The sequence below is a fragment of the Acinonyx jubatus genome, chromosome D1, assembly GCF_027475565.1.
Source record: "Acinonyx jubatus isolate Ajub_Pintada_27869175 chromosome D1, VMU_Ajub_asm_v1.0, whole genome shotgun sequence".
NCBI classification, from domain to species: Eukaryota; Metazoa; Chordata; class Mammalia; order Carnivora; family Felidae; genus Acinonyx; species Acinonyx jubatus.
The window spans coordinates 16,580,001-16,600,978 of NC_069390.1; the positions used below are offsets into that span (position 1 = coordinate 16,580,001).

Genomic DNA, 20,978 nt, shown 5'->3' on the forward strand with positions numbered 1-20,978 from the left:
CTCTTGTCCCACTCTCTTAGAACCATAAAGACCTTGGCGACCTGACTCGTTCTCTGGTAATGTGCCCATATGGCACTGGCTCTCCTTCTAGTACATTGATTCCAGTTCTCTTCATAGAGTTTAGACAGAAAAGAAAACAGTCTGCTTGGGGAGGGGGTTGCTGTCAGCTTTTGTCATATACCAGGGAACATCTGTAGCCAAAGCTGGTGAAACCAGGTCTCTGCCAACATGAATCAGCAGCTGGGTTTTGTATCCCGCCCCACAAAGGGTCTCCAGGTCCTGATAATCCTCCTCTAACGTAATGGAATTTGGTGGTACAACTTCATGGGGTGTCTCTCTTGTCAGAGGGAGAGAGGGATTTTTGGCAGGCCACCCAGCTTTGTCCTTGACCAGTGGTAAGGAAACCTTTATTGGTGATATATTTGGGGTGTCTTTAAGTGAAGGCCAGAGCTGTCCCTTAACACTATCTCAGATCTTCTTTCTTGTCAGTGCTGATGAACCTTGAGTGTACAGAGCCAGAGCTAGACCCCACTGGAATCTGGGAGGAGATGGCTCCCCCAGTCACTGGGCCAGATAGACTGATAGTTGAAAGCAGCAATGTTGGGAGAGTGACCAGAGCTACCGAACCGTCTGTCAGCATTGGGGAACTTGTTGGGCAGATACTCTTTTTGTCATTAGGGCTGACTAATTGTGAGGAGAATACCCCCCTCTGTGAGGTGCTTTGAGAGCTCCAGCCAGAGAATGGAGCGGAAAGTCCATCTCTGGATGGTTCTGAAAATGGGCCAGGTTCTCATTCCTCTAGGCTATGTGTGAAATCAGGAGTATTGGACCGGATGGCCTCTCAGGACTGTAAATCAGAGTCCTGCCCATCTGGCACCCTCTGTGTTCTTACTACACCCCCTCCCCCATATGTTTTGCTCTCATCTCCCTCCTTCCTACCCCCACATTAGAGTGTGATAAGCAAGCTGGTGCTTATCAGGAGTCCTGGAGACTGCTGATCCTCACGTGGGATCTTCTGGCTTCCTGCCACAAAGCAGGATTTAGTCTAATACCCAAACACTAGAGGAGATGGGCACTTGGGAGCTGCCCTTTCAACGGTGTTTAAGGACTTGATGGGGTGAGGGGCCCGGGGGAACTGCCATAGAGAACAAATTGATGTCCCATGACTACTATAGCCATAGAGGTTGTGACTATCTGTGCAGCAAGGTCTAGGGGTCTCAATCTTTAATTACTTCTCCCCAGTGCATTTGACCTTGTCTCACCTGAGCTGGGTCATCCATCATACTGGTCTTTTGAGGGTTTTGTCTCCAAAGTAGGTTCCTGTGCTTAGAAGCAAATTGATAGTATTTGCTTGTTAATTTTTCTGCAGCAACAGACTATAAAAGGTAAACTTGTGACATGTGAGAGGCTTCTCTGCTTCTTTCCTGGTCTGGAACATTTCTGGAAGAATTCTCTTCCTCTTTGAGACCCATCAAAAAACTCAGCACAACCTTATAGCATCTACTTTACTAACCTTATTACTCCCCCTTCTTACAAGGCTACTTTCTCTGCCCAGCTCCCTGAAGTTAGGAGTGAATCATTGTGACTTCAGCTGAGACTCCCTTGTGAAGCTTTGTAGAACTGTCACAGGTCAAGACCGAAGCTCCCCTAATCCAGCCCACTAAAATTAACACACATCCCTCCTTAACCCTGGTGTACCCCACTCATGCCATCTAACCTTGGGGTGAAGGGAAGTTGAACAGTCAATGATCCCAGACATAGTTGTTTGTCCTTTGAGTGTGTGTCCCAACTCATTTAACCATGTGGCCTGCAGGTGGGACAGAAACTATTGATTTATCTTCTGGGAAGGAGAACCTCTGTGAGAAAGGGTAAAGGCACCACACCCCCATCCCCTGACTTGAAGGAAAGGGTTGAATAGGTGCAAAGGGAAAAGACAGGTATTGCCACCTCCACAGAGAGTCAGCCATTGAGGCTGGTAGAGAACGGAGCAATGAGTTCATTCAGAGCACCTGCTAGATATATGTGTGCAAGGAAGAGACTATCCAGAGGTCAAGCAACCATGTTCTACATGACTAGTTTAGAAATTCATAAACTCCATTGGGCTCTTTTTTTAGTAGTCTCCTCAGTTAGACCAAAGATTTTTGCTAATTCTTACATTTGGAGTTGAGTCAGAAAGAGAGGGCACGGGAGGTTCTTAAAGCAGCAGCTGTGGTGCCGTCAGTCTTCTGCCTCAAAACAGAGCCAATTCCGTATCTGTAAGAGACCCATTCAACCTCAGGACCATTGCAGGGCCGTCCGGGCGGTGTGCCATTAGCCGCCCAGGCACATTTCTCAGCGCCACAGAACCTGGAAAATTATTCATAACAGGATTCTCTGTGTATGTGTCGGTATGTTGAGAACTCGTGCTGCTGTCCTCTCCATTCTGGAGCCTGTCCTGGTGAAAGCATTTCAGACAGATAGACACCCAAGGCACATGAACAAGTATTCCCACATCCAGGGCTGCTTATCACTTCATTCTTATACGTGCAGTGGACCCTTAGCTCAATTTTTACTTATTTCCTCTTTTTTTTTTTTTTTTTTAATTTTAAATCTCTCATCAGGATAATTTTTAAAGTAATAATTATTGTACCACCCTAAATTCCTTGAATATTACTTACTAAACCACATCTCATTTGGTCTTCTTTGTTTTTTTGTTTTTTTCCATCAAGGGACAGGGAAAAGCAGATCATCCCTACTTTCATTCCTACTTTATAGATTAATACCCGAAGAGGCTAAAAGGGAAAACATTGACTACAACTCCAGTTGCTAGATTCTTGGCTTCATGTCCTCTTTGTAGACCCGAACCATCTTTTTTGAAGCCCCAGATGCAGATTCCTGATAATAATAGTAGCAGTTACCATTTATGAGCTTGCACTGTGCTGGACATTTTATACACATCATGCCTTTTCATCTCTCCACAATTATTTGGATATTGGTATTGTATCTTTTTTTTTTTTTAATGTTTATTTTTTTTAAGAGAGAGACAGAGCACAAGCAGGGAAGGGGCAGAGAGAGAGGGAGACACAAAATCTGAAACACTCTCCAGGCTCTGAGCTGTCAGCACAGAGCTGGACATGGGGCTCGAACTCAAAATGTGTGAGATCATGACCTGAGCCAAAGTCAAACGCTTAACGAACTGAGCCATCCAGGTGCCCCTGGTGTTGTATCTTTTTAAACTGAGATCTGGAGAAGTTACTGTTCTAGAGAAGTGTCAGGACTCCAACCTAGGGCTTTCTAGCTCGAAGGAAAGTCCCCATCCTTCATTCTCCCAATGTCCTGCTCTCTGACTAAAGTTGCTGTGGAATGTCGTGCAGCTCAGAGGCCAGAGAAATTGGAGGCTCTCTTTCACCTACTCCAAACCCTTAGCCACAGCTGAGCTGCCTCCTGAGAAAATAGTAGCTTTGGAAATAAGCCTACTATTGAAGGGAGATTCTCCCTTGGAGAAATGGATACGATCTATTTAATGGTGATTTATATAAGCTAGAAAGAAGTCATGTACCTGTGTGTTCAAGATTCCCCTCTTCCCTGCTTCCTACATCTTAGCGCACCTTTTAGGTTTCCTTAACAATAGCAGTTTTAACATTGCTTTTAATTAGATGAATTAAGAATGTTCTCTGGTGTTATCACCCCCTCCCGCCCCCCTATCACCTTCAGTTCTCCATTGCTGTAAGAGCTGTGATTTCCATGGTAACGGGACTCCCAGTTGAGCTTGGCTCTCACTGGTTTGTCTGGTCAGGGGAAAGTTAGGAGCAGACCTTCCTGGGGAGTGGAGCTCTGACAGCCTTTCCAGGGGGCTACCATAAAGCCACAAAATGAGAAGAGCTAAAAGGTTGTTATGTTAAGGAGAGCATGAGCAAGCTTCCTGCAGAAAAGCCTAAGTGACCCCTAGCCTTGCTGGACAGAGTTGTAGCCTTCTCCTAAAGTCGAGGGCCCCAGGCTCCCCCTGCCACCTCAAGTTCTGCAGTATGTGTAAGAGGCCTTCTGTTCCCAGCCTAACTGGCTCCTTTCCTCCCTGTGGTTAACTTGCTTCCGGCCGTAGAAGGGACTTGGTTATTCTTGGTAACAAATTGTTTCTCCTCGAATTCTCTTTTCTTCCCTCTTTTCTCCCCCACCCAGAGAGTTTTCAACGTCCTTTACCCCATGCCTGCCGACCAGCGGAGACATGTCAGCATCAACTCTGCCCGTTGGCTGCCCGAGCCAGGGCTTGGCCTGGCCTATGGTACCAACAAAGGAGACCTGGTGATCTGCCGACCAGAGTGAGTGGCCCAGGGCGGGCGGCAGCATGGGTGGGAGGGGGTCATCCAGGCTGAGGACGTGAGTGATCAGCACCATCTGTGGGTCTGGCCATGAGGTGGGGTCTTGTAGAAGGGAAATCGAAATTCTGCTAGAGCCTGCCTCATTCTCTGCGTCACTCCATGGAGGGTCCTTTTAACTTGAGGTTGCTAGCGTTAGCTCTCCGTCCCAGAAATCTTCAAAAGACTGGTTTAGTTATTATGTCTTCTTAAACCTAAGGCAGTATTTTTTTTCTTTGTTTTCTCTTGTTCTCTGGTTCCCTAGTGATAGTAAAATTTCCCTGCAGGCAAAAGCATAGATATCAAAGATTCTTTTCTAAACGCTTTTTGAAAAATTCAACAGGTGGTCTTAGGTTTGTATAAATGCCATTGTCATAACTTAAGAAATAAAATTGGAAATAAGAGTATTGTTAAAGCCCTAATTTGTCAGGCCACTGATCTCTAGCAGCCTGGCTCTGTGTCCTGCCTGTTTTCCTTTCTGCTTGAGCTTCATAACAGTGAAGGCAGATTGGAAAGCTCCATTTAAAATCAAAATGATTATCCGGTCTTGAAGTAAGGGGTAGGAGGGGACAGGGAACCATAGCACCTCTGTGTTGGGTCCTGATGACACCCCTTCCCCTTGTGGTGTTTTGGAGGACAGAAGTCTATTCTTTCACTTGAGACCCTGGGAGTCAGCCAGGTCTGTCATCGGTTTCCAGACCCAGCCAGGTGGGGCGCGTGAAGCTCTGTGCTTCAGTGCAGATCAGGCTGATTGCTGCGTGGGCCGCTGCAGGGTTCCAGCAGACTAAATGCCACTTCTGCCTCCAGACCGTCCTAATGCTGTCCTTCACTTGGTGCAGCGCCTTCTCCCAGGGTGTTCTGCAGATCACAGAGCATGGCGTGACTGGTCTGGTAGGGTCTCTGGCTGTTGGAAGTGTCCACTTTGCCTTTTAATAGGGCCTTTGGTGATTTTTCCTAGGGTGTGTATTTGGGTCACTTCTTGCGGCCTCGTAGATGACTGGTGACTGAGCCCTTGTCAGCTGAGCTAGGTCAGTAGCTCAGGAGAAAGGAAACCCGGTTCTAAGGGGAGCTCTTTCATTCTATCCTGAATTTTTGGAGCCCCTCCCAAAGAGAGGCTGCCATCTGAGACTGTGGTCCTGCCAGCTGCACTGTCCTCAGGCTCTGTGTCCAGAGAGCCCCTTTCGCTAGCTCCTTGTGCCTTTCCAGAACCGTGCCTGCCTCTTTGAATGACCATGCCACTGTTAGCCCCGTCGCTGGGTCTGTCTCTGCCCTCCCTCTGGCATGACCGTAGCCGTGGAATCAGTCTGCTCTCAACTCCTTCTTTTTCCCCAAAGCACATGAGACTGCTTATCTTATCTCTGCCTCTTAGACATTTATAAGAGGACTCTAATAGACATCTTCTCCAAAGCTGGCACAGAATTCTGGACCATAATTTTATTCTTAACAACACTGTAGTTATAGGCCCTTCTTAGTCCCCATTTCCCCAAGACATCCTTCCTCAACATTATTGTCTTGTCTGTAGCTCCAGCCACTGACCTTTGTGCCAGGCAAACTCCCATCCCCGTCCCTTGGCAGAAGTGGCCTGCCCCTCCCGAGGCACAGTCTCTACTTCCAGGTTGTCGTGGTCCCACAAAGGCTTTTGTGTCTGAAACCCCGGCCTCCGCACTTGGTGTGAGTCACAGACACCTCAGCCAAACATGAAGCTGGCTTTGGCCTCTCTTCTCTCTTTTCTCCCCATATGTCGTCTTCAAGATCCAGCTTCACTAGGCTGGAGCCATCCTGGGCTGCCTGGGGAACTCTTAGCTGCAGGAACTCAGGCCTCTTCCAGGAGCAAGGGAGCCACCAGTATTTGACAGCACAAACAGCGTCCCATCGCAGACCAAGTTGCGTTGGCCTGAGAGAGAGAGCGAGCTAGCTTGGCCTACCTGTCTTGGGGTTGCTGTTTCTCCTGATTTCTTGGGTCCTTTTGGCAAATGCCCCAAATCTTAGGGTGCGTATTTAAGGGGACTATGCAAATTAAGACAGACATGACTCTGTCCCAAGTTGTTCAGAGTTTCTCTGCTTCTCAGTCCCCTTCATATCTGTGGGATTTGGCTTCAGGCAGGGAAGCCCGAGCAGTATTCCGGTAAAGAAGGGAAGACTCAACCCAGGTCTCCCAGCAGATCAGAGACAGAATTAGGCTTCCTGACTGTCTAGTCCAGAGCTCTTTCCTACAGCTGGTTTTTGTGGGTTTTTTTTTTAACCTTTTTTCAATCACAAACACCTTTGAAATTCTGATGGAAACAATGTACATTTTTCCGCAGAAAAACATACCACAAGAACACACGATTTCATAACTCTCTTAAGACCTCAGGTAAAGAATGCAGCTCTAGGTTACATTGAGGCATTTAAGCGGTCAGATGATGGAGACGCGGTGGGAAATGAGAGAGGAGTGAGAATGTTCACATCTTTTGAATAGTTGGTGGTTGGTCTCTGGCCTAAAATGAGGAGAACAAATGAATAGGGAAGTAGGAGCTCAGGGTTGTGTCTCCAGTAGGCAGATGCCTGAGGCTCACCGCCCATCCCCTTGTGATACAGTTCTGGCACACCCTTTCCCGAGGGCATAGCAGCCAGCCAGCCAGCTGGGCCAGGATTACAGCCCTCCCTCTAAAACAGGTGGCCGTCTTTGTCCACAGACACAGGCAGCTGCACCTCCGTTTTGTGCTTTCAGTCCTGCTCTTGATTTCTCCTCCATTGTCTTAGCCTCCACACTCTGTCCAAGCACAAAGACAGAGGTCACAAGCCCCTGGGGCATCTCTCGTGGCACTGAAAACCCACTGAGGTAGAACAAGGCCTAAGGAAATCCCCATTACTCCAGGGTAAGAAATTCTTAGGACAGGTGAGGAGATGAACAGCTGGCCCTGTAGCCCCTGCACAAAGCCAGTAGGGTGGCAGATAGCCCCGTCACCCCACCCTTCCCAGCAGTGAGGCGCTCCTTTCTCCTTTGCTTTGCTCCCCCACCCGCCACTCCTCCCAAGCTGCTGCTGCGCCTCTGGCTGACTGCCAGCCCAGCCAACACCCCCAGTGATAACCATAGTGGGCGTGAAGTACCAGATTGATGTGAGGGGGTGCTTGCTCACTTCCGGCTTCATAGATCAGCCCTACAAATGGGGGGGAGGTGTTGCTGGGAAGACCACTGCTTCTCAGAGTCAGCTCTGAAGACAGAATTGAGGGACTCATGCCAGAAGAAACTAGGCCGGGACCGTGGGGCATCTGGCCCCCTGGCTGAGTGTGGGGCCCTGTCAGCTCTGTCCCTTAAGAGGGAGCTACCACTGTAAACAGTGATTGCAATCAAGCATCACTGACCAAGGAGGGAAAAGGCAGACCCTCGAGTCAAAAGAGGAGCCACAGAGACTTCATGTTTCAGGCTGCCCCACAAGAGCCAGGTGCCAGCTCTTTCCCACTTTGCAGAGATAGTGGGGATAGATGCCTGTCCTTCTTTCCAAAGAGACAGCCATGTGGGCCAAGCCTCTGCAGTCATGTAAGTGACAGAAGAAAGAAGGATGTTCTCAAAGGGAATATTCCCTAGCTGTTCAGAAGTTCAGGGGTGCCTGGCTAGCTCAGTCAGTGGAGCATGTGGCTCTTGATCTCAGGGTTGTGAGTTTGGGTGCCACTTTGGGTGCAGAGAATACTTAAAAATAAAATCTTTAAGGGCATCTGGGTGGCTCAGTTGGTGAAGCGTCCAAATTTTGATCCTGGCTCAGGTCTTGATCTCACAGTCGTGAGTTCGAGCACAGCTTACAGCTGCTACTGAAGGAATCCAGGCGTGAAGTGGAAGTCCATTTGAAAAGGCTGACGCTGGGGCGCCTGTGTGGCTCAGTCGGTTAAGCATCTGACTCTTGGTTTTGGCTCAGGTCATGATGTCATGGTTCATAAGTTCGAGCCCCACGTCAGGCTCTGTGCTGACAGCTCAGAGCCTGGAGTCTGCTTTGGATTCTGTGTCTCCCTTTCTCTCTGTCCCTCCCTCGCTTGTGCGCTCTCTCTCTCTCTCTCACTCTCTCTCTCTCTCTCTCTCTCTCTCTCAAAGATAAACATTTAAAAAAAAAAAAAAAGGAAGGAAAGATTGACCCTGATTGGCCTTCCATGCTTCTTCATACTTTTGTGTATTGGTCTGGCTTCCAGGAAGAACCTAAGGCAAACAGTGACTGTTTGATCCTAAGACCCAAGGAGAAAGGAGATGAGTCAGGACCATTCTTCAGCTTGTAGATGGAAATCAGTGATACTGGGTATTGAAGGCTAACAGTCCCAGTAGCTAGAGAGTGTATCTTCAACTCTGATCCTTGGTACAGTACCTGGAATTCTATCCAAACTTTCAAAAACATGAGCTTGCTGTAGTCGAGCTGCTCTCACCACAGAAAGCAGAACAAATCAGGGTGAACAGTAGACCTGTTGGTGGGGGGGGCAGAAAGGAAGGGGTGGCCTGGACGGCACATCTGCCAATCTCCATTGCCTCCTTCTGTTGGCTGTTGACCTCATCACCAAATGTCCCAAATTCACAGTTCTGAGCTCACAATGCATGCTGCCAGATGGAAAGTGTTTAGGGGACCCTTTGACCATCAGCATCATGCTAACAGTTCCAGCTCATAGAATGGGCCTTCAGGTGGCTGGTCTTCTGAGACAGGAAGGAAGGTTCTTGGTCACACAGTGCATAGCTCGGCGTAGGTTTAGTGTGAACGGTTTGTTGTCACTAACTAGCCCTGGCTAGCAAAAATTACAGAGGAAGGATTTGGCAGGGACCCAGATGGTATTGCCACCTGTCAATAAATCTTGACAAGTTTGTAAATCAAAGGCTCCCTGGCAGCTGGCTTCACATGGTGCCTCATGCAGCCAGGATTTGGCTCATCAGAAGCTATAGTGATGACTTTGTTTTTGGAGGTCTCTGCTGTTGACCTCTAGCCATTTGCCTCTTCCCTAATGGAAGGTCCTCTCCTGTCACCTGTGCCCTGCAGCGCCCTGCTGTTCTCAGACAATGCCCACAAAAATAGCTGAATGTTCCAAAGGGGAAGGAGCTGCTCCTTCTTAAAGGGATGGTTTGAAGATCACACCAAATCCGCAGCCCAGCAGGCCCTCAGGAGTAGCCAAGAGGGGTTAGTACAGAGCAGGGAATGAAGGGTACTTGTGTCTGGCTGTGGCCCTTTCCCTCCAAAGATGCTGGTGTGCCCTCAGGTGAAGCCCAGTCCCCAGAATCTTCATGACCCTTGAAAGATAAGGGGCTCAGGCCTAGGTTGGTTTCCTTTCACCTGCAGTAGCACAGCCTCCTGACACACAGTCCCTCCTCATCCGAGCCCTGTCAGGTGCCCGTCCTGGCTAATCCTGTTTAGGAAGGAAGCACCTTACTTGACTCCCCCACAGCTGTCTTTTCCTGGCTTATCCTCTTGACCCACTGGCTTTGATTTCTCTGCTTTTTTTTTTTTTTTTAATGTTTATTTATTTTTGAGAAAGAGAATGCAAGTGGGCAAGGGGCAGAGAAAGAGGGAGACACAGAATCCGAAGCAGGCTCCAGGCTCTGAGCTGGCAGCACAGAGCCTGACGCAGGGCTCGAACCCATGAACCGTAAGATCGTGACCTGAGCCGAAGTCAGACATTTAACTAGTTGAGCCACCCAGGTGCCCCTGATTTCTCTGCTCTTTATTGAAGAAGTTCTGCCGTTAAAGGAAAATGACCTAGGCCTCTCCGTTGAAAAGCTAGCTTTCACTGGAGCTTGTCTTAGCTTGGGCATCCAGAGCAGACCACCACAGACTGGAGGGCTTAATCAACAGAAATTTATTTCCTCACAGCTCTGAAGGCTGAAGTCTCAGATCAGGGGCCAACATGGTTGGGTTCTTGTAAGGGCTGTCTTCTCACTGTGTCCTCACACAGTGGTGAGGAGAGAGAGCGCGTGCATGAGATCTCTTTCTTACCCTTGTTCTTCTTTTTTCTTGTTTGTTTTTTGTTTTTTTGTTTTAAACTTTATTTTTTTTAAGTAATCTCTACACACAGTGTGGGTCTTGAACTTTACAACCCCGAGATCAAGAGTCACATGCTCCACTGACTGAGCCAGCCAGGCACCCCATTTTCTTACTTTCTTATAAAGCCACAGCTCTGTTGGATTAGAGTCTTACCTGCATGACCTCATTTCACCTTAACTACCTCCTAAAGACCCTATGTCCAGCTATAGTCACACTGGGGGATAGTGTTCCAATATATGGATTTGGGGGGGTACAGTTCAGTCCACGGCTGTGCTCTTCAAGCACAGTGCTCATGCCCTGTCTCATTTAAAAGCAGAACTGGCTGTTTTGAGTATCTCTTAACAGTCTCCACAGGGACACCAGAGTTCTGGTTTTTTTGTTTTTTTGTTTTTTAATTTTCAAGTGAGGTCTGTGCCCAGGGTGGGGCTTGAACTCATGATCCCGAGGTCCAGGAGTCTCATGCTCATCGCACTGAGCCAGCTGGACGCCCCAGGGACACCAAAGTTCTGATGGGCCCAGACACCTCTTCCTCATCTCCTATCCACACCTTCAGCACAGCACCCCACCCTCAACCACAGTGACTGCTAGGTAACGCCTCTTCCTGGAAAGAATCTTTAAAAGCAAAGCAGTCTGTGTAACGGGGCTGCTGCCTGTGATGGTAAGTCATCATGGAAACGTCAGAAGCCACTGCTTCCCTCCTGGCAGCGGTGCCCTATGACACTGGCAGAACCGCTTGATGGTCCATTACAGGGAAAGGAGGAAGCAGGGCAAGGTTGGCAATCTGGAGAACTGGACAGATAGAAACTCCTCTCCGCTGTCAGCAGTGCGGCCAGTGGCCACTCGAGGGTCTCTCTTCTACGCCAGTAGGAAGTATGGGGACACTCACAGGGCCGTCTTCTCTAGGAGCACCTTCCCCACTGCTAGCCCAGCCTGCCCTGGCAAAGGAGGCTCTAGGTCTAGAATAGAAAGACTTGTGGACTATTCTGGCTCAGTGGGGGCTTTTCCCTGCTTAGACTTCTGAGCTCCAGGCAAATTAAGAATGGCAAGATGCCCTGGTTTTCCTTCCTCCCTGCCCCACGGCAGCAGGGAAGACCCAGTGGCAGGAGCCTGTGCTTTCTCTATTTCGGATCACTAAGCCCACACTTGAGGCAGGGCTGTCTGTGGTACCCCGTCCCTCCAGGGCCTCCCCAGTCTCTCATTTGCTATCTTAGCTCCTTTCTTTATGCCTGAAGAACACTCAGCCCACTGCCTGCGTACAGTGTGGCTATTTTTTAGCTATCTCTTAGGCCTGAGGAGGAGCTGGTGAGGCACTGTTCAGAGGAAGGAAGAGGCTAAAAACCCACCACTACAGGCATTTGGGCTGTTGGAGATTTGTCTGCACTGCTCCAGCACTGCGCTTCCTGGTGGAAATCTCCAGTCCTTGTCTCAGCTCAGCCCCAAGAGAGACAAAGGAGAGATGAAGGAGGGCTACCAGGCCACAGGCCACAGAGCCTAGGAGGTGTAAGGAGTTCTGGCCATTCTCTTTCTAATGCTCTCCACCTTTTCTCCTCCACCCTTCCCAACTGCTTTTCAGGGCCTTGAACTCTGGTGTTGAGTACTACTGGGACCAGCTAAACGAGACTGTCTTCACTGTCCACTCCAGCAGCAGGAGCAGTGAAAGGCCAGGGTGAGTTTGGGAAGGAGGAGGGCACAGCTGTTGGAGGCCTGTCCCTTCCTCCTGTTTCCAGTGGGCTCTCAAGCAGTGCCCTCAGACTGCTCCGGGGCTCTCTGGGTGCCTCTCCTCAGCCACAGCAGCTCCTCTTTGATCTGCTTCATGCATTGAGCTTTTGCACACAGTTGGATTCGAGAAAAGTATTCTATGGCAAAGGACGAGAACATGCTCTGCTCTTAGAGTCTTGACTGAGAATAAGCTAGGACATCCTGTGGGCTTCTCCCATCCTGGCCATGGTATCTGGGCACACTGGGGTGACGGGAGAAGACAGAGCACTAGGGAGGGATGCTGTTCACAAGAAGAGTGCTGGGAGCCCAGGGAGAATCTGTGGACAATACCGCAGGTGACCAGGGCCTCAGGGACCAAGCTGCCCGGAGCTAGCACCCAGGGACAGACACATCCCAGGAGCCAGTTAGAGTAGGAACCTCGTACTGATCCTCTTATCAATGTATTAAGGAAGACTGAAACATGAGAAAAAAGTGATATGGGTCAGTAATACATGCAAGGGCATCACTGCTTCCTAGAAGAATTACAGGACATGGCTAGAAGAATAGTCCCCAGAAGCAGCTAGAAATGAGTAGCTGGTGACTGTCATGGAAGTCCTGGGCCCCCTCTGCTGCCAGCTGTATCTATCCCAAGGGTCAGTGCCTGGGAAATGCGCAAGGAAAGGGGTGCTAGCTTTGGGCCTGGGCGTTATTCATAGGTCAGCTGGGCTGTCTACCTTCAAGGGTCTGTTGTCAGAAGGCCCTGAAGGAGGAGCCCAGAAGGGCCTCAAAAGAATCCTGATGCTTTTCCTCCAAAGTGGAGATCCAGTGGAAATTCCAGGAATTTAAACTGGAATCTTGTCAGCATATAGTTAGAAGGAAGGAAGGAAAAGCTAAGAGAGGAAAGGTCCCTTCTACTGCTCACCCTTTGTCCCACAGATCTCAGCTGGTGGCTTCCTGAACGTGGATAAGAGGTGTTTTTTTTTGTTTTTTTTTTTAATGTTTATTTATTTTTGAGAGAGAGACAGAGTCTCTGAGAGAGAGGGAGACACAGAATCCGAAGCAGGCTCCAGGCTCCAGGCTCCAAGCTGTGAGCACGGAGCCTGATGTGGGGCTCGAACTCTTGAACCACGAGATCCTGACCTGAGCCGAAGTCAGATGCTTAACCGACTGAGCCACCCAGGCGCCCCTAAGAGTCTTAAGATGAGCCTTCTCTACCTCCCCAGAAAAATCCTCATTGTTTAAGGGAGTGACTGCACTAACTGGCTTTGCAAAATTGGATGGTTCTGCAGCTTCCTCTCATTGTCCCAGAGCTTGCCCTGATCTGGAGGAGAAAGGACACAGCTGAGTTAACTACTTTTGGGAGGTAGCTGCAGCAGCATAGGGCTTCTTTCTTGTCTTAGCCTGTGGGCCCTGGTCCAGGGGACTGTTCCCTGAGGAGTGGCATGGAACAAGTGGAACTCTATGAGGCCTACTGTCCCAAATCCTGCCTGACTTCAGTCTGCCCTTCCCTCCCTAGAACCAGCAGAGCCACGTGGAGGACTGACAGAGACATGGGTCTGATGAATGCAATTGGGCTGCAACCCCGGAACCCCACCACATCAGTGACATCTCAGGGCACCCAGACTCTGGCCCTTCAGCTGCAGAATGCAGAAACACAGACGGAGAGGGAGATACAGGAGCCAGGGACAGCAGCTTTGGGTCCCGGTGAAGGTAAGAGTCACGTAACACCAGAGGGGAAATATGACTGGGAATGGGCAGTTGGGACCTTCATCACCCCTCCTGGTCTGTCCGCAGAGACCGTGGTGCTGAGAAAGGGCCCTCCCCTCTCAGAATGACTACCCTCTGACTGCTTGGGGAATGTTCCCCTGGTGGCGTTAGGAGCCTCCTCAGGCAGGAACAGCATCTCCCTGATCTGGGTCACTGTTTCCACCCAGTGGAAGCTGAGTTGCTCTTACAGCTTTGCTCCACTCCCACCAAGTACCCTGACCTCCTCCTCCTCTAAAACTTGGAGGACCCAGGTTGTTCTTCCAGAGAGAGCACACAGGAAGTAGTGTAGATGGGAAAGACTGCAAGAGAGACTCACTGGTGCGAGCTCTTATTCCACGGACAAGCACACCAGACCTTGGGCTTCCAGGGCTAGCCCACAGGATAGCTTGTCAAGCTGCTATTACACCCATGGCTCCTTGCCCTTCTGGCTACAGCCGGCATACCAGCAGCCCCGTCCTTCACCTACCTCAGGTGTAGCTCAGCCAGCATCAGCCCTGGCTCTGTGCTGGCCTCACACTTCTGAGAACCAATTAGCACTTCCCAGCGGTAGAGCTCGAGCCACTTTGGAGTCTGTCGACAGCTGTGTTAAGCAGGCTGTTCTCACTCAGTCACTCTCCTTACCCCCACCCCAGCCCCCTTGCCGGTTGGAGCTCCAAACAAGGCAGCAGCCTCCAGCCAGACACATATGCTTTAGGTCTGTGTTGAGCCATTTGCTCAAAAAAACGTCCACAGAAGGAAAAGCCGTGGTGTGCATGAGGCGTGTAACAAATTCACCTGTGTCTCCCCCAGGGGATAGCTTTTCACACTCTAGTCACCCCACAGGGCACAAGTTGAATCCTTTTTTGGTCTGTGGCCCAGGCCACCTCCCCAGCTGAGGCCCGTGACTCTTTGTGGGGTTCTCGCCAGTTTCAGAGGCCCGAACCTCATTCCCTTCCTGTCTCCCCCGCCATAAAGGAGAGCAGGTGGTGGAGGGTGAACCATTCAGAGGCCAGAAGCACTCTTCAGCAAGAGTAGCCATCTGGCGCTGAAGTGTGGGCAGAGTAGGCTTGGATAGCTCTCTGCATCCGTCTGAGGCCCGGTGACCTTTGCCTAGAGCTCGGGAGCACAACCCTTCGTAGCATCCCAGTCCTTTGCAGAAGACCCTCACCTAGACAGAAGTAAGGGAGAGGTGTGGGTTGCAGGGAAGGGTGTCCCTGGCCAGCCTCATGTCTCCTGGGGCCAGGAGCCTTGTTCTGAGGTGCTTAATTACCCCACTGGACCACCTACCACTCCTACCACTCTGGTAGCAAGGCAAGGGACCGGGAAGCAAGAGTCTCCTTGGGTGCAGGTGTCCTCCCTGGCCCCCCCATCCCCTTCCAGCAGGCAGGCATGGCAGCTCTGCACATCCCCACCCCCACCCCTGCCTCCTCTCTCACCTTACTGGCAAACTGGCGGCCACACCTGCCCGAACATGTAGAAGAAACCTTTAGTTAAGTTAGCTAACCCTTCTTGTTGGCGTAGCTAGGAGGTGGGGCCAGGAGGGATACATCCCTACTCACTAGAGGCCCAGCTAGATTAGTGAGGCAGGCAGCTCTACCTGAGTAATTCACACTCTGGGGCTGCCTGTCCCTTAGCCCCTTCCCCGTCAGCGCCAAAAGGTTCCCGGGCTACTACTCATTTTCTTGCTCTATAAAAATTTGGTTAAAACCCATTCCGCTCATTCTAGGATGTCCAGGAAGAGCCTGCCCCAGGGGGAATTTGCAGGTGTCAGCTTTTTAGCTTGTCCACCTTTAAACCTTCCCTACCCTGTCACTCAGAAAGGGAGGGGTGCGTTCCCAGGGCTCACTGCTTGCTCCCCTCACTGAAACAGTGCCCGCCTGGCATACAGTAGGTGCTCAGGAAGTGTGTGGAATGAATGGACTTAACAGAGCAAGGGCCCACCCCTGAGCGTGGCTGTGCTGTACTCTTCTGTCTCTGATCTCGGAGAAGGCTTGCCCGGGGCTCCTTCTTGTCTGGTGAAGATGAGAGTTATTAGCCCCACTGCAGTAGCCTGGGCCCGGGGCCAGAGAAAAGCGAATGTGGAAAGTGAGGGACTAGAAAGCCAGCGAGTCCCCTGAGGGCAGGAAGCACAGCTCCTCTTCCCACTCAGCCTGGCTCCCCTCTTCTGGTCAGTGACAGCCCCAGAATTAAATGCAGTTACAGGGCATTTATGGGAACTTGCTGATCCCATCCTGGCATCCACATCCAGAAAGTACCTTAGAACTTGCCAAGGAAAAAATGTCCTGTCAACACTAACTCAATTTCCCATTTTTCAAAGACAAAAAGAAATGCTTTTGCTAGGGAAAGAGACAGTAGAATTAACCTCTGTGGCCACCACTGCTCCTCGAGCTAATAGCTTGGATCCCCAGCCACGGCTGCCTTTTCCTTTAGGCCCCAGTGTGTTTTTTTCTTGAAGAATGTGCCAGCTGCCTCCAGTGCCAGCTCTTAGCCTTGGCTTAGGGTTCCCGAGAGAGAAGCACAGCTCACAGCTGTGTGCACAAGCATGAGGAAGTCGTCTATGGGCACAGTTTAACTTCTTCCATCCAGTCTCTTTTGAGCACTTACTTTATGGATGATACTGTGTTAGGCACCATGAATCCAAAGGTGTTGCAGAGAGAATCCGATTCAGAGATGAAGCCATCATCTCTCCCTTCAAAAAGCAAGTCCAGGGGCAACTGGGTGGCTCAGTCTGCTGCGCATCCAACTTTGACTCAGGTCACAGTCTCATGGTTCTTGGGTTTGAGCCCCACATTGGACTCCGTGCTGACAGCTCGGAGCCTGCCTGGGATTCTCTCTCAGTCTCTCTCGCTCTTAAAATTAAAAAAAAAAAAAAATCCAGAAAGGAAACAAACACGTAAGTACTTCTCCCATAGCAGAGGAGCGACATGTGACTAGGTTTCAGAAACTGCCTTAAGTCTGAAGCACCTGTAAGCAGCCTGGGAGCCCTCTTATTCAGCCACACATTCACGTGACAAATAGACACTAAGTGCAAAGCCGTGCATTAGACACTGGACCCAAAGATAAATAAAACTTATTCTGAGACCTTCAGGGACTTGGAGACCAGAAGGGAGATGCCACAACCACAGATAACTCACACAGAGAAGAGTGGGACACTTCGAGGGCTCAGGGAGAGAGCTGGTGGGGTGGTATTTACATTGACCTTGACATCCACAGTGTGTCCCTGGTGTACGTGAGCAGGGGATTGGAAGGCACACAGAAGTGCCTAGTTGGGTTTGGTGTGGTCATTGGTGCAAGAAGAGGGGATAGTCTGGGAAGTGGCTCGGACCTGACCAGAGGGCCCTTAAATGTAATGCTAAGGCATCCTGACAACTTTGAGGGCTTTTGTTGCTGCTGGGCTTTAAACAGATTATGGACTTAACCAGAACTCAGTGAATCCGAGATTAATTAGAATGGTAATAGCAGCGTGGAGGCTGGGTGGAAAGGGGAGAGATCAGCAAGATCAGGGAATACAGCCACAGTCATGGTGAGAGGTGGCCAAGACCAGAGCCATGGGTGCAGTGGGAAAGGGCAGGCGGGGCCAGGCTCCCTGAGGGCCTGGCTGTGGCACCTCCCTTAGGGTGCCAAGGCAGCCCTGTCCTGCCCCTGGAAGTGAGCTACATGAGAAGAGCTGATAGTTCACCAGGCACAGAGCCCAGCACAATGAGTTCCAGTGCCAGCGGGCCTTGGGCCAGCCCACTGCACATCCCAGACCCAGCTGGGGAGGCCCTCAGTGCACAGAGTTCTTGGAAAGCAGTGGGGGTGGCAGTGAGCACAAGGAGGTCCCCAGGGGGCCTCGCCAGGCAGCTCTTTTGGCTCACAGGGTGCTAGCTCTGCTGGCACTGAGGCCCTAGGTTGACCTTTCCTCTTACCCTCTGCCCCCCTGTGGGAAGGCTTCTCCCCCTGAGAGAAGTGCTGAGAACCTTTCAGATCCTTTTCTTCTGCCCTGGGAGTTGGCACTGAGCTTTCTGAGGGCGAAGCTTGGAAGGGCAGCCACCTTGAGGGCCGGCAGGTGGCGGGGGCGGGGGGCGGTGGATAAGTAGAGTGGACTGGGAAAAACAAGCCGCACTTAAGTGAAAACCCAGGCAGAGTCCCCACTGCTTAATGTTGATGAGAATCATCTAAGACCCATAACATGAGACTGCCAAGCACTAACAAGGAGGGAAAGTCTAATGGGGCTTTAGACACCATGAAGCTGTGAAACTGGCTGGAAATGCAGCTCTAACAAGGAAAGCGGAGAAAAGGGACTGGACAGGGAGGGAACAAAAAAAGTCTTACAAAAATAGCTGTTGACAATAAGTACTCAAAAAAGAAAAACCCTCACCATCAGCGCCCCCAAATCTGCAAAATCCCAAAATGGCCAGCAAGTAGCCAAAGGAAATAAATTGATAGTTCAGCAGTGCCAGCCCTAGCAGCCCAGGAGCCTTGATCATAGTTGCCCACAGCCTCAGATCAGCCCACCGAGGGCTGAGCACAGGCGGAGGGAAGGTCCTCAGGACAGAGCCCCACTCACAGACCCCAGGTTAATCACTACAGCCACCACTGACTGAGTGCCCACTGTGTGCCATTATCTCATTTCCTCTACCCTGTGTAAGCTAGTTGTTTTCATCCCTTTTATAAAGTCTGGAAACTGAAGGAGGTGGATGTTAAGCGACTTGTTCAAGGTCACACAGCTAGTGAGTGCGGGACAGATTTGAGCCTAAGTCTCCTCTGCTCCCACACAAAGGAATGCTCAGGCCTTTGGGGAAGGAACAGAACCTTCTTTCTCTCCCTGGAGATGCGGGCTGAAGCCTCAGGTCTGGGCAGTTGGCTGTCTCCAGGGGAAGATGAGGGTATCAGGCATCCAGCCCAGCCCAAGGAGAATAGTAAATGGGAAACAGCTTGGGAAAGCTGGTGGGGAAAGGAGGAAGAGAGGAGACAGAATACCTTCTAGGGAACAGTTAAAAATCCAGTCTTCCTTGTGGACTTTTAGAAAGTAAACAAAACACAGAAAAGACAGCAGTTTTGAAATGAAGTAGAGCAGACTGTTTGCTTTTGGGCCATACCCTGTAGTTGCCCTCTCTTTCTACAGACCAGGCAGCATGCCCTGTCCGGGGCTGGGTCTCCCAGGTTACCCAAGACAGGCAGAGGGCAGACAAACAAGCCATCTGCATCCACCTCAGTCCCCTTCACTCGTGTGGTAATTAGTCTGTCACTTGTGTCGGAAGGGTCTTCTGGTCCAGCTCTGCTTCTTAACTGGCTGAGTGGCCTTGGCCACCTCATGCCATCCTAAGCCTCAGTTTCCCCACTGGTAAAACAGAAATGGAAATGATGATCATTTGGGGAGTCTTGTCTAGCTTTCAAGTCTCTGATTCTCAGAAGGAGGGAATTAGACTCTTCTCATTTTTGCTTTTGGCAAAGAATCCCCCAGCTCCTACTCACAGTGGCCTGCCTGCCTCAGAGGCCCCGGCCAGCCACGAATTCCCTCTGTCTTGTGTTCCATGCCTTCCAGGTGAGGGCTCGGAGTCTGGTGCGAGCGGGGAAGATGCCCTCAGCAGGATCCAGCGGCTGATGGCAGAAGGGGGCATGACAGCTGTGGTGCAGCGAGAGCAGAGCACCACCATGGCCTCCATGGGCGGCTTCGGCAACAGCATCATCGTCAGCCACCGCATCCACCGTGGCTCCCAGACGGGCGCTGAGCCCGCGTCCGCCCGCGCCTCCTCGCCCCGGCCCTCCGCCTCTCGGGGACTGCTCCCGGAGCCTGGGCAGCTGGCAGAGCGGGGCCTGAGCCCCCGGACAGCCTGCTGGGACCAGCCTGGTGTCCCTGGGCGGGAGCTGCCCCAGCCCACCCTGCCCTCTTCCTCCCCTGTCCCCGCCCCCCTCCCCCTCCCCCTTCCCAGCACCGAAGGACCAGCCCTGCACTGCGACCTGACCAATAACAACCACCTTGCTGATGGCGGTGGTGGCAGCAGGGGGGAAGCTGCAGGCCCCAGCAGGGAGCCACGGAACAGGTAGAGACACACGTATGTACTGGTGCTTCCCCTCGAACCGCTGAGCAGAAACCGGACCTCACAGCTGACTCGGAACTGTACACGCGGAAGAGCTGCGGGCTGCATCAGGGAACAGGAGCAAGAGGGTGGGGGGTCGAGAGGAAGTCAGAGTCAGTGGGCATGAGGCAGTCGAATGGGCAAGGCTTGCCTCAGGGGACTAGAACCTTCCAGGATCTGGAGCCCAGGGGAGCCATGCTGCTGTGCTACGTGTGAATGGAGGAGGAAGTGGCTATCCCTGCCATGAACCCCCCCTTTCTCTTAGAAACATGGCTTAAGAGACTCGCCCCTGGGCAGAGAGCCTTAGAAGGGTGAACCGTCTTCCAGATCTGGGCCAAACCATCCTGGACAGTGGCCAGTGGGGCACCTTTGCCCTGACTACCTGTTGCATGGGCAGAGCCACTAGGAGCCCAAGAGCAGGAGGAGCAGCCTGGCCCCCAGGAACCACCTCCATCTCTGAGCCTTCCAGAGCTTCAGCCTCTCTGTATCATCTTATCCCCTAGAGACCACAGTCAGGGTCAGGCCAGGCTCCCAGATTCCTGAGGACAGGGACTTCCTGCACTTACTGATGGGGGACAACCATGGAGTGAAGGGAGGGGGGGCAGCCTGCTTGCCTGATAGAGGATAGAGTCAAGGGATGGTGGGCAGGTCCTCACTCAGGAGTGGGGGGTGTAGGCTGGCCGGCCCCCAGGGCTTGTCCACCAGGCTCCTCTCCCCCGGCCCCCAGGCCCTCAGAGCAGCACCTGTGGGTGGCAGTATTAGCTGAGCCTAGGCCAAAGCCAGCCCAAGGCTGGGGGAGGGGATGAGACTCCAGGTCAGAATGTGAGGTCTCGGTCTGTGATTTAAGGTGTTGCATGTGGAATCTTGAACTGTACGTGTAGTTTCTAGTGGAGAAATCAAGGCTCTGATTATTTTGTTTTTAGTATGAAAATGTGATTTCTTTTCTGTTTGTAACTCATCATAGAAACATTGTGGTGGGAGGAGAGGGGATAGTCTGACTGCTAATGAGGGAAACACCAAAGATCTACATCATTAAAGTGATGACATGGCCCTCACCAGGCTCTTCTCTGTTTGTTTCCATGGAGGATGGAGGAGGGGGTGGTGATTGGTAGGGGGCAGCGTCATTGAACCAAGCTGGGCCCAGGTTCTCTCAG

The 20,978-nt window shown here is 51.3% G+C and overlaps 1 protein-coding gene across 10 annotated transcripts in view; it reads left to right on the forward strand.

Annotated features, from left to right (window-relative positions):
* The window catches only part of AMBRA1 (autophagy and beclin 1 regulator 1), a 175,838-nt gene extending 154,959 nt beyond the window's left edge, over positions 1–20,879 (forward strand). For 9 of the 10 annotated variants that reach the window (XM_027072772.2, XM_027072774.2, XM_027072776.2 and 6 more), the window contains 4 exons: positions 4,156–4,295; positions 11,892–11,984; positions 13,533–13,726; positions 19,290–20,879. In XM_027072772.2, the coding sequence (XP_026928573.1) occupies positions 4,156–4,295; positions 11,892–11,984; positions 13,533–13,726; positions 19,290–19,792 (930 nt within the window). In that variant the 3' untranslated portion in view covers positions 19,793–20,879. Of the gene's footprint in view, positions 1–4,155; positions 4,296–11,891; positions 11,985–13,532; positions 13,727–19,289 lie in introns of those variants that run through there. The other variant, XR_003424931.2, reaches the window with a different exon arrangement.
* The last annotated feature ends 99 nt before the right edge of the window (positions 20,880–20,978 follow it).